General features: G+C 44.1%; 1 protein-coding gene across 1 annotated transcript in view; it reads right to left on the bottom strand.

The window, feature by feature from the left end:
- Positions 1-13,512, bottom strand: part of Lrp2 (LDL receptor related protein 2) — a 149,714-nt gene that overhangs the window by 44,972 nt on the left and 91,230 nt on the right. Inside the window, exons 39-48 of the mRNA XM_055599703.1 lie at positions 11,038-11,958; positions 10,753-10,918; positions 10,285-10,443; positions 9,141-9,430; positions 8,426-8,623; positions 7,553-7,795; positions 7,002-7,127; positions 6,029-6,151; positions 4,445-4,576; positions 1,824-2,025 (exon numbers count right to left, since the gene is read on the bottom strand). Of these exons, the coding sequence (XP_055455678.1) occupies positions 1,824-2,025; positions 4,445-4,576; positions 6,029-6,151; positions 7,002-7,127; positions 7,553-7,795; positions 8,426-8,623; positions 9,141-9,430; positions 10,285-10,443; positions 10,753-10,918; positions 11,038-11,958 (2,560 nt within the window). The remainder of the gene's footprint in view (positions 1-1,823; positions 2,026-4,444; positions 4,577-6,028; positions 6,152-7,001; positions 7,128-7,552; positions 7,796-8,425; positions 8,624-9,140; positions 9,431-10,284; positions 10,444-10,752; positions 10,919-11,037; positions 11,959-13,512) is intronic.

Genomic DNA, 13,512 nt, shown 5'->3' with positions numbered 1-13,512 from the left:
TGATTCGCAAATGATCACTGTTTTCCCTTATCTAGCTTACTTCGTACTCAGGAGGGACATGGAACACAAGCAAATCCAGGCACATCTGCATTATTCCAGCAAGTATTCCTGCCACAACTCAGTCTCACTGAGCACCACTGCAATGCACCAAGAAGAAAACTATCCCATGGGATAGTGCCAGATGGGGACCACACCCTCAGCGAGGCGATGCACGCTCATTTCTGATGTCATGTGGATAGACAGAATTTGGGCCCTCTATCCCGGGTTTCCAGAGAACAGTCATTTATTTTGTTTTCACCTTATCTTCTTATCTGGCCATAGTACTGCCAAAACTAATTCAGAAATAAAAATAAATAAATCCGAGAGAGAAAGAAATAAGAAAATGCAAGGATAACGGGGGGGGGGGGGAGGAAAGAAAAGAAAAAGAGGAAAGATGATCAACGTCAGTGAGAAACCTGGGCAGCCAGGGGTACGGGGACAGCGAGATGCTAGAAAGGAAGGCAGAGGCAAACCCGGGGTGTAGTCAGAACAAAGTCTTCAGAGCGTATTCTCACCTAAGAGTGATGGTATGGACCACTTCCTGAATACTAGAACAGAACTCTCAACCGGACAAGGAGATGCCTCACTTTCACTGCCCAGATAACGACCCACAAATACCTGTTCTTCATGACTGTCACTCACTGGTCAGTACGCTAAGACCCCACTGGTAATTTTTTCAACCTTTGTAGCATATGAGTTAACCATTTTTTTTCCTCTTCAAGATACCATCATATATAAATCTTGGCCATGCTGTATTCCAGACATATCTCAGGATCTATTAACAGGCATCTGCCACTGTAACAATTAGCCCCAGGCCTCTGCTGCTCTGACCTTCCGATCTCCTTCCCTAGCCATGGTAGTCTGATGGTTCCTGGTGTTCTCAGTGGCCCCTTGTGCTTTTTAGTCCTTGACTGGGTCCAATACCTCTGTTTCTGTTTCACGTATCCAAATGCCTAATACCAACGTTCATCCAGGAAAGTTCTACAACATCACATACCTTCTCCCATCAGCAAACACTTTTCAAGGTTGCTTTGTTTTGACTGAGGCTTCTATTGGTCTCTTTATCCCTCTATAGCCAAAGACTTACTACATAGGGTAGTAAGAGGCTGGGCACTATGAGAACAAAAGTCATTCTAAAAGACCCATTTAGAGAAAGTGTTAAGAAACCATATCACCGGGAATTACAGAATTCTCCAAAGCAGCTAACTGTGGGCTGAATCTATTTGAGACACACAGTATTTAGAATTTTAAATGTCCTACATGAGAATCCGTATTTCCAGCTTAACAAAGAAAACAAAAGGTTCCCAGAAGCTTTGGCCTTCCCACCTGACATCCAACAACGTTCGCTGCCTTGACCTCGAGCACACTTGCTGGAGCTGTTGTTTTTCTTACAGCAGAGAGCAAAGAGAGAAGCAGTTCTCATAGCCATGCCTGCCCCCGAGTGAAAAAGGAGGCGGGGCACCAACTAATGTCTAGTTACCTCCACTCATTTCTCTGTCCCTCTATGGAATGCAACATGTGGCTTTCATGAATTCTAGGTCCAATATTTTTGGACCGTGACATCCATAAAAACATAAATAACCACATCGATAAAAGACGTGCATTAATATGTTGTATATTAAAACAGCTTTCTGACCTGGGTTTCAAAGGAATCCGAACATTTCCTTGGATAGCCAAGAGCATCGTGGGTGCTAGGTCCTGTGACTACTGTGCAAATGTGTAAGTCAGCCCTGCCCTCCGTGAATATTCGGGGTGCAGACGGACATGTCTGAATCGCAATTCACCTGAAGGATTGCATGATACACCGTCCATTTGCACAGCTGAATTCTCCTGCAGAGCAGGTCCTCGTGGGGCAGTTCTGCAGCTCATCCAGGGCATCTTCACAGTCTGCGTCGCCATCACAGACCCAGCTTTGTGGAATGCACCTCCTGCTCGGAGGTCTGTTATTTACACAGGTAAACTGAGAGCTGGAGCAGTTCTTGAGCTCTGAAAGCAAAGCAGACAAGACTCTCTGAGGGCTCGGAAATGCTCTTGTTTTATGATCTTGAGCACTCTGATAAATCATATGAGCAAGGCAATGTTATAAATACCTCCTAAAAGTTCTGTCTACATTGTTTGAGTCTGGGTTTTTCAAAAGCAAAAACATAAATGTTTAAAAAAAAAACACCACTTAATTTTACCATAAGATTTACATAAAAACATATTTTTCCATAAGGCTACGGAAAAAGACTTCCAGTTTAAAAATGTAAACAAATATATTTTTTTAATTTATTCTCTCACGTATTATATTCCGACCACAGTTTCCCCTCCCTCCTCTCTTCCCAGTCTTCTTTTCCCTCTCCTCTCCTTCCTCCTCTTTCCCCCTTCTCAGTCCACTCCACCTCCGTGTCCCTTCAGAAAAGGGCAGGCCTTCCAGGCACATCAATCAAACATGGCATGTCAAGTGGCAGTAAAACTAGGCACCTTCCTCATATTAAGTCTGGACAAGGCAACCCACTGGGAGAAAAAGAATCTCAAAAGCAGGTAAAAGAGTCAGAAACAGCCTCTGCTTCCACTGTTAGGAATCCCACAAGAACAAGCTACACAGCTCTAACATATGAGCAGAGGGCCTAGGTTAGAACCATGCAGGCTCCTTGATTGTCAGTTCATTCTCAATGAGCCTATGGGTACAGGTTTGTTGGTTCTGCGGGCTTTCTGATGGCATCCTTGACCCTTCTTGCTTCCCCAGTCCTTCCTTCCCCTCCTTCAGCAGGATTCACCTGAGTTGAATATCTTATATTTTTAACCACATGCTTCATTTTCCATGTGTACCCATGCAAGCACAAAAGGAGATTTCTCTTTTGGTGCCAGTCTGATGGCGTGAGAAAACTGAAGTTCAAAATGGTCAATCGGGCATCTGAAAGTCAGACAGCCAGAGGGATGAAGAGTCTAACTGCTGGAAGAGCCCTTTCTTCTCTCAAGTTGAGGCTTTTAAATACGTATAAGCCAGCGCTCTCCCCCAAAACAAAGAGGAGAGTTAAGAAAGGTCAGAGTTGTCAGAAAGTATGGCATTGGGAGAAAGACATGAGATGCTGATTCAGAATCATTTAGGTCTCATTCAATCCCATCACAAGTTTATGTTTTCTCTTTCTCACAAACAAACAAAATGACAAGAAACAAAATTATAAAGAGTCAAAAAATAGACAAAAGACCAAGACCAAAAAAAAAAAAAAATCCCAACAAAGCAAAAATGAAACAAAAGCCCGCAAAGATTCCACTGAGTTCATTTGTGTTGGCCAACTATTCCTGGCCATGTAGCCTGCCAGGAGGAGTGTGGATGTGTGGATATACCCACTCATAAACCAGTAGAGCATTGGTGGCAGGTAGCATCTTGGTTAAGGGTGGGTAGGAATGGGAAAAATCTGGGAGGGGCTGGAGGGGAAAGGATATGAATCTGTATACCTGAAACTGTCTATGAAGCCAAGAACCTAAGACTAGGTAAGTCATGGGCCCTGGAGAAAAAACCCACAATTAATATTCTGCTGAATAAATAAACAAATAGAGCAATAGAAGATTCCTAATGGCGTACTACTATACCCTTGATCATCACAGTCTTCAACCCCTAAACCTTATAAAGAAGCTTCTTCTTGCAGAATTAACACAGAGACCTGTCACTGAGAAATGTGCAGAGAGTGAGAGACTGCAGCACTCAGCCCCGAGTGGGATGTCTAAATCAAGAATCTGTGTGGAAGAGGAGGCAGAAGAGAGCCAGGCAGTGAATGACTTAAAGAAAGCAGCATTTTCTACACACACAGCAATGAGGCAGACAGAAGCTCTTCCCACTGAAAGGGGAAGAATCAGCTCTCTTCAATGGAGCGACTCTGGGTGTGTCAGCCACACTCCAGAGCCGTCCTCACCAACACAAAATGAACAATATGGTTGGGGGGGGGTTGTGTGTTTTGGCTTGGTTTGGCTTTGGGGTGGAAGAAGAAGGATCTGGGAGAAATTAGTGGAGGGGAAAGAATATGATCAAAATACATTGTATAAATTAAAAAAAAAAAAAAAAAAACAATACTTGGTAATCCACTGATGACTACAACAATGTCCCAAATCCCATAGCTCGTAGGGCGATTAGCTGTCACACCGTTATGGGGAATGACCAACTGAGTTCCCTTCGCCTACTCTAGAAAGGTAAGACAGAATTTCCATTAGACAAATGTGAATGAAAACGAACACCAAGTCACTTTGCCCCACTGTGAAACATGGAAGCGGTGCACAATGAGCAGCAGAAAATAAAGCTCGCCTTCTGCTCATGGGCGTTCCATTACACAGGAAGCTTCTGACAACCGGGCCCTCCAGGCATGAAAACCAGCTCTGAGTTTCCTCGGAAGGGGAAGCCACGGAGGAATTCACCGCCTTCACTTACCACAGTGGTGTCGCTGGTCCTCATCACTCATGTCCCCGCAGTCATTATCAGCGTCACAAATCCAGCTACTGGGGATGCACCTGCCATTGTCACACTGGAACTCGCTAGCTGAACAGGTGCTCACATGAGGCCCTGAAAAGGGAGAAACTCTGAATGAAAAGACGGGGATGCCTACCTGGTGGCCTCTATCAAGGTCATTCACACGCTGTTGGCGTCGCTGAGAAGCTCACTCACGTGTACATCAGGAATACATGAAATGCTACAGGTGTCAGAACCCTTGAAACAATTTTACAAATGATTTCACAAACAGGGCAGCAATATGCTGTGTAGGTCAACACTGTCAGAGACACAGAGAAAGCTCCCAGTGAGAGGCCTATCACAGCCCAAAGATTCGGGGGAAACTGGGAAGTAGAACACATATGGGCCCTCTTCCTTGGGTAACTACAGTGTGGAGGCACAGTACACAACTTGCACACTCAGTACTAATTCCCACCGCTGTGACTGGTTTGAAAATACATATTTATATATTTAAACAGTTAAGCATGCATTAGAATTAACTTCAAATGTATATACTCACCTAACAGTTATTATTTCCTCTCTCTACAGACCCTCAAAATTCGATCTGCCTTTTACTTTTTTCAGTGTTGAGGTGAGGACACAAAAGCAAAAGACAAAAAAAACCAAAACAAAACAAAAAACCTGGTCGAGAACTGCTAGCAATCAGCCATAGATTGAAACTTCCCAGCACTCAATGGAAACCAGCATGAATTTAAAACTGTTAATGATGCCGCAGACAAAGGGCTTTGCATATGATAGTGCAATGATAGAAGAAAAATAAATTAATTAAATGCTTAACAATATACCGCTGGAATACTGTATATCACTAAAGAGAAGTATGAAAGTTATACATAAGAGTAATGAGACTTGTTTCCCAACTCAACAGTAAATATTGAGGTGGCTTTGGGGCTCCAGGCTTTGTCACACCCACTTGGGATTGGCATTACAGCATGAAGCAAGAAAGTAGCCAGAGATGGGAAACGAGAAAGTAGCCATAGTCACTGGTCTGCGGCCATACTTTCCTAGCTCCTACATAGCAATGATTTTTTCTGACACATTAAAAAAGCAATACAGGAATTGGGTCTTTGAATGCTGACAGTGACTTATAATGAATATGTATGGATATGTCCTAGACTCTGTGGCAGTAAACAGCAGGCTTTGAATACACATAACAACCACCCCATGTAGAGGACCAGGGCACCTCACTCCCCAAACTGGCATAGGAAGGGGGGGAAAAAGTGTGCCTGCTTTGAGCCCTTCCCCTTGTGTATGTGAAGAACCCAGTCACTTTTAGACCCTCCTACAGTCTTAAATTCAAAAACTTCAACTGAGAGTCAGCTAAAACCGAGCTCTGCAAGCCGGACAATATCCTGGCTGCCTCAACAGGCAGCCTCCATATTCCCAGCAGCTCCCGCAGTGCCCACACTAGCCTCTCTACCAAATAGTTCTGGCGTCCCTTCTGGGAGCCAGGAGCAGGGAGAGCGAGCCACCACCCACACCAACGGAAGCATGGCTCCTGACTCTTACCACAAGTGGCAGGTTCGTCAGAGCTATCGGAGCAGTCGGCTTCACCGTCACAGTACCAGTAGTCGGGAATACAGCGCTGGGGGGAAACGCACTGGAACTCATTGCTGCGGCATGTGTGTGAGGCTGGAGGACAGGCGCAAGATTAAAACACAAGCAGGCTCCCATCTGCTGCCCATCTGCCTGGATCTTTGGACTGGTTAACTGCTGCCGGAAAAGGAAGGCTGGGGCTTGGGAAATGGTCTTTTCTATGAGCTTCTATGGGAGTGGAGGAACATAAGATACAAGAGGGAAATCGTTCCCAGGCTTCCTGAAATACTAGAGTGAAATTTTTATCATGAATAAAGTCTTTTCCTTCTACTCTACAAGGTTCCCCCTTGCCTGGGCCACAATAGCTGATGGATTTGCCAGTGAACAGTTGTTAGGAAAGCAGTAACTCCAATCTGCCCAACCCTTTGAGATGCTACAGGCTGAATTATTTCTTTCTGCTGCTGTTGGACATGATTACCGCTCTGGCAAATTTTTGTGATGGCCTGTGGTTTGTTTCCTCACAGTGAGATCAGAAATTCAACTACAAGGAATTGATAAATTCTTAAAAGATACTTCCGGTCAGTCATACTATTGTTCTCCAAGTTATTAAGCTTAAGAAAGACCTTTTCACCTCCACTGTTTATTAGAGGAAATTGTTAAACTACAAAGTAAGCTCCTCGAGATCACTACCACAATATTCAGAAGTAATAACTTCTGTCAGCACAGATATAAGTTCTGTGTATAAGTTTTGCAGATAAAGGGCCTTGAGTAATAACAGGTTTCCAGAAAAATATGAGGCATGAGACATCTCACACCGCTCCACTAATATCTTAAAGCCACTGCCTTCCACACCTACTTCCAAACACAGCTTTCATCATTAAAGGCCGTTTTCACGATGCCTGGTCCCTCCTCTGGACTCACAGTGAGGCATTTTTGTCATACTCACCACAGTAAATGGGGTTTTCATCACTCATATCTCCACAGTCATTGTCTCCATCACACAAGAAAGCTCGGAGAACACAAATATTTGTGGTCTGGCATTTTGTGAATCCAGGCTGGCAAGTGCGGGGAGCTTTAAAAAAATAAAATAAAATAAATAAAAACCACATACACGTTTGGAACAGGTCTGTCAAATATATCATGAATAACATTGGTGTTGACAGACCCAGAGCCGGTTCAAACCCCAGGGAGGAACATTCAAAGAAAGCAGAAAGGTTACAGCTCATCTTAATGGTGGCAAAGAGAGGCCCAAGTTGGTTGTGTGGCAGTGGAGAGACACGTTCATAAGGTGAGTTTTTAATCTAGCAGCTATATACAGATCCATAAATTAAGCCAACAACTCAAGATTAGGTAGTTGTATTTTAAAAATCATTTGGTTGACTCTAACAACTAAATGATTTTCTTTTCAGAAGGCGACAGTTTTGATGGGAAAACTTCACCTCCTGCATCCTAAAGCGGGACCTCGGACCCCGAAGGCCCGAGTTAAGCTATGCTTACGGCAGTTTCTCTCATCCGAGGTGTCGTTATCTCGGCAGTTGTTTATGCCATTGCAGACGTAACTGAGGGGTATGCACCGCCCATTGTTGCAGCTGAACTCCGTGGTGCTGTTGCAGTTCCTGAAGAGGCAGCCTGCCTCGTCGCTGTTGTCGCCACAGTCATCGTAGTGATCACAGCGGTAGTGATACGGGACACACCGCCCGTTGGCACAGGTGAAGGCGGTTGACCGGCACGTGTGAAAGGCTGGGGGAGTGGGGGGAGACAAGGCAGTGAAAGGAGACATCTACGCCTTGTCTCCCTTCTGAGACAGGGATGCCTGAAGATCAGACCGGATGCAAAGTACTTTTAGATTTAAAGAACAAAAAGTGAGAAATGAAAAAGTCACTCCGTTCGCACATCATCTCACTTCTAAAGTTTATCTCAAAAACCAGAAGAGCAAGCAGAAGGACACTGCTGAGGAAGGTACTCAACTTCAAAACCCATGGAAAATCCACTGTCTGACTCCAATGACACAAAGACTGAGGATGGACAGTGAGGAACAATGGAGTAAAATGCTGGTGGGGCCATGTCGTGCAGCACAGCTTCTTATAAGATCTCTGGCAACTACTCGGTTTTATAGGTTTCATACTACCTGCATCTAGGAAATATTTCCAGCCTGCCCAGAGACTACAAATGTTCACACCAGGATTTCAATCTAATGACTTTACTCACATACACAGAGGTGGCTAAAGAGGAATGCAGCCTGGGTTATCAGAGTGGATGTTTTTGGCCCTACTGGAAAAACCGTCCATACACATCAGGATTCTGGGCCAAACAGCCACACAATGACAAAACAAACAAACAAACAAACAAAAACCACTGAGTCCAGCTTACCACAGATGGTGGGGAGCTCATCACTGCCATCACCACAGTCATTGTCATTGTCACATTTCCAGTCCTCAGGAATGCAGCGCCCATTGAGGCAGGTGAACTGACTACAGCGGGTGCCTGTGTCCGCAACGCAGTACTTGTTATCATTGGCCAGGTACCAGTTGCCCTCGTGGGGACACTGACACTCAGCTCCATTCGGACCTGGGGCGGAGAGAAACAAAGTGTGAGCACAGGAACCTTGCTTAGACTCCTCCAGAGTCTAAGAACAGCGCTTACGACGCCTTAGAGCTAGATGAACTACATCTACCCTCCAGCTGCCTTCTGAGCTGTTCTTCCATTAAAACAGCTACTGCCCATCTACAGCACAACGATTCGAGGAAAAATCCGCAAAGACACAACTATCATCAGGAAGTACCTGTTCCTATGAAGCTGTCCTCAATGGGACTTGTATTTCACCCTACAAGATCAAAGTAGAAATGATAGCTCCTGAACAGAAAGATTGCGTTAACGCAACTCCTCTTTCAGTCAGAAAGCCAAACCCTCCGTCTCACTCTCTCCCTCCAGCAAGCTTCCACTTACACTGCCTTCGCAAAACCAGTCCGTGTACAACGGAACAGAAACCCCCACTACAGCTCTCTGAAAACGTAACCCTCGGGCTCCATTTGATACATAAGCCGAAATCAAGAAATACTTGTTTTCCTCCTGCTCGACCCCTCACCTGGTGCACAGATGTGGCTGCATCCTCCATTAAACTGATCACAAGGATTGCTACAGTGCTGCTGCTGGTTTTTCCGAACCGTGGAAATGCCTCTAGGCTGGACGGGCAAGCGAGTGGTCATCGCGATCAGGTCTGACCCGTCGTACTTGTTAGCACGGTAGATTTTTTTGGTGAAGACGTCTGTCCAGTAAATGTACTGGCCATAGACAGTCAAGCCAAAGGAATGAAAGGCAGTGCTGACCACGATTTCTCGGTTCGTGCCCGTGAGGGCACAGCGCTCTATTTTCTGCCTGAAACCAAGAGAAGAAAAAGCAGTCTGTTAAACTGGAGGAAGAAGCGTTAATGGCTAGACCTGCCTCCAAGGGCTACTCAAGCGGTGCACACATACGCGGTGCGTGACATGTGTTTCTTGGTGATGGTAAGTCTTATCCGCTTACCCAGTGACAGCCTACATAAATCATTTAGTAAGAGCCAGGCTAACATTAGAAGCAGGAGCAATCCATGAAAAAAAATCATGTGACACATGGGGCCTGGTATGAAACACAGCAATGAAATAGAAAGAATTTATTTCCTTTACTGATATTGATTACTCTGAGGAATTTACTTAGGATGACACACAAGACATCGCTGCTGTGGTTCAAATGAGAGAATGAAGGAAAAAAATCAGAACTGTCTCATCCCAAGACCAAACTCTGCAAGGAAATAAGCATGTGTAGACAAACAACTCTAATGAGCAAAATCATTCTGTCCCCTGAACTCTTCCATCAGGATGACTATAATGTGCCTACCTGGAGATATCCCATAATTATGTTACAAGCACTTGAAAGGCAGTTTTCGGGTAACATTTTCTGAGAAGCATATCAGAGAAAAAGGACTGATTTGAAAAGGGGGCCAAAACCCTTATTCAAATCTGAGGCCTATAGTCAGAAACTGAGTGGCTCCGTTATAGTTATAGGTACATGTACTAATGCAGATTTAGAGGTCTTAGGATGCAGACAAATTTCCAGCCACCAAGCTAGAACATAAAATAGTCCTGAAAACTTTAATTCTACATTTAGACAACATCTCTCTGGCTTATCAAATTTTCATCACATTAAGCAAGTCCCTCTATGTTTCAACGTTCACATAATTCAGAGACACCTACAGGCTAGCATCTGCCCAGTAGAGAAGGTCGGTCTCGAGGTCCAAAGTGAGCCCATTGGGCCAGACCAGGCTGGTGTTCACAATGGGTACCCGGAAGTTTCCTCCCAGTGTGGCTCTCTCGATTTTGGCATTGGTGCCCCAGTCAGTCCAATACATGTACCTAGTTATCAAACAGAAGTCATAATTAATTCACGACAAGGAAGCTTCTCAAGACCTTTTCACTTTTTACAGTGGAAACAACCTCTAATTGCAAATAACCATCAACATATAGGTAAGCAAAGAAGAGCTCCATTCCTTTCCATGCTCCATGGCCAAAATGGACGTACTAAGTCGGACCAGGTAAGTCACCGAAAGCTCGGCTTTTGTGCAAGTAAATAACATTACTACTATTCTCGATGCACATAAAGTAATTTCTAGCCCCCACTCCCATCCTCAAATAAGCAGATGAATCAAGAAGGCCTTGGCGTACCCTCGGCAAGGATCTAACACAATCGCTCTTGGTTTGGAAACACGGGCTAGCACAGCACGCTTAGATCCATCTTCGGCCACGGAATTTATCGTCTGATTTGAAAAGTCACTGTAATAAATTCTTCTATTTATCCAGTCGAAGGCAATGCCATCAGTAATCCCTATATCTAGATACACAGAAGTAGAGAGACACATGCTCATATGAAGGTGTTAGAATCGCAAAGTGCAATAAGAATATTCAGTATGCTGCCCTCCAGCGTCTACTGCCAAGGTAATCTCCACTTACTTGAAAGCAGGACAGCTGGGGAGGTGGCCCCTGAATACAGGCTGACATGGGAAATCTGGCCATGGGTAGAGTTTAACTTTTGGGTGAAGAAGATTCTATTGTTTCTGTGGTCATAATCCAGGGCGACGGCAGTTCCTTCCACGTTTATTTCTTGGAAAGGCAGGCTATGGTCCGCAGGGTCGAAGTGTAAACTTCTCAAGGAACTATTCAAGGCATAGATGAGGAAATCTTCTCTCGAAGTGGCACAGCTCTTGCCATCATTTTCCAGTGCCCCAAAGGCACACCCGCATTTGGGGGTAGGCAGGTCAGGTAAAGCAAAGCAGAAGTGGGAACACCCACCATTACTTTGCAAACAAGGGTTGTTGTTAAGCTCTGCTGGTGAGAGGGGCTGGGCTTGCTCATCAAAGATGGTCACATCACGTAGGAAGTTGATATTGTCCCTTATCACTGTTGGCGGATCTGTGTTCCCCGGTTCTTTGCTGGCCTGGAAGACCTTTTTCAAATTCCTATCCACCCATATGATAGACTCTCCGAACACAGTGATGCCGTAAGGCGTCGGATAACGACTACCATAACGAACCACTTGAGACTCTCCCCCATCGAGATGAACCCTGGCGATTATGTCTAGGGAGTCATCGACCCAATAAATATAGCCAGTGTTGTGGTCCACTGCCAAGCCCCGCGGTGTAACGATGCCTTCAGAAACCAGTACAGTCCGGTTGGTACAGTCGAGAAAAGAGCGTTCGATCTTTGGTCTCTGCCCATAGTCAGCCCAGAAGAGATACCTGTTCTTGGGGTCCACAACAATATGCCGAGGCATATCCACTGAGACTTTGAGGAGAACACGTCGGTACGTGGTATTGATCCGGACCACTTCTATCAGTGTCTCGTAAACAAAGGCATTGGTAAAATAAAGATTTCCTACAGGGAGAAAAAGAGAGAGAGAGAGAATGCTGGTAAATTGTGGGGGGAAAGGGAGGGTGGGGCATACCATTTCAAAATAAAACATGTAAGGTTGAGGTGGGATCAGTATATGTTGTCTTTCCAAGACAATGAATCTCAATGTAAGCTTATAAAAAATTTATGCTTGGGAATATTTATTTTCATTTTCTCAAAAAACTTCAGCTTCCTTTTAACTCATATTAGATTCACAGCCAGTATCACAGCATTCCAACTCACTTCTCACTAAGAGGTGCATTTCTTTCTTCTACTCAAAGCATGAATCAAATAATCCAAATACACTTTACCATGGTATAAAGTGTACTACAGCCTGAAAAAGGCAGAAAGGACACCCACAAGCACCTCAGATTGCTATACATGTCATCAAATGTTCTTTGTATGTAAGATTAACATGGTCTTTTCTATTGCTAACTTGTGTAGATGTTTTACCCACTGACTTCCTAAAACCCACCAAACCCAAAATCCACTTCCCTTTTGTGTTCAAGTAAAATGTAAATGTTAAAATAACATACTAATCCTGTGAAATAGTATGAGATGAATGCAGGTTGGTGAGCAGAGAACGCTGGCTCCTGAATGACAGATTCCATGTAAAGTCGGTTATTGAACTCTCAATACTATTGTTTCCCAATCTGCCTCCACACATATCCAGAGAAATTCGTCCAATATGTAACTGATACTGTTTTTTGTGTGTTGTTTCTCTATCTGAGATGCGGTGTTGCTGGTGATGTGTCATGTACTCATCTCCTTTAATCCAGGGTTGTCAAATAGTGCCTAAATTTTAGGCTTGTGGGGTATATGGGTTGGTTGGTTGGTTGGTGAAATGGGGTTTCCTATGTGCCAGGCTTGCCTGGAGCTCACTACGTAAGTGAGGATGCCTTTAATTCTTTCTTAATACTCTTGCCTTCTCTCCCCGGTACTGGGACTACAGGCATAGGCCAACATACCCAGCCAAATTATATGATTTCTCTCACCAGTATTCAACTCTGCCATTGTGACACGACAGCAGCCAGTGACAACTCCAAATGAATGGCCATGGTATGTACAAAAGCAGAAAATGGGCCACATTTTTTTTTACTGGCTGTACTGTGCTAGCCCCACTGATCCACACCACCAAAACCAGTACTCTTTAATGGGGAATTGGAATTAGGAAGCCATTTAGAGCTTGGTTAGCAAGGCTACTTACTATATTTACCATTTACAATGCATGCTTAGATTTAAGCAATGTCTCCTTATCAAGCTCAGTAATATACAATGATATCCATTTTATTAAAAATATCTTCCCAAAATTTGTAGTGAAATATTTCTCAGAGGACTGTTAAGAATGAAGATATTTCAAACCTGAGTAAGTCAATGAAACATTGAGCTAGGCACATCAATAACTAAGAGAAACACACCTGTTTTATCTACTAACAAGGATGCGATTAAGAATCTGCAACTAAAATTGCCTTTCCTCTTCATAATTTTAGATCTTTCTAATCTAGAAATTTGCTGTCAACCTTAGGACAAAAACTACAA

Source organism: Psammomys obesus, unplaced genomic scaffold (genome assembly GCF_907164565.1).
Source record: "Psammomys obesus unplaced genomic scaffold, mPsaObe1.curated_primary_1811, whole genome shotgun sequence".
Classification (NCBI taxonomy): Eukaryota; Metazoa; Chordata; class Mammalia; order Rodentia; family Muridae; genus Psammomys; species Psammomys obesus.
Note: the sequence above shows the minus strand (reverse complement) of the source record. Positions and strands in the feature narration are given on the sequence as shown.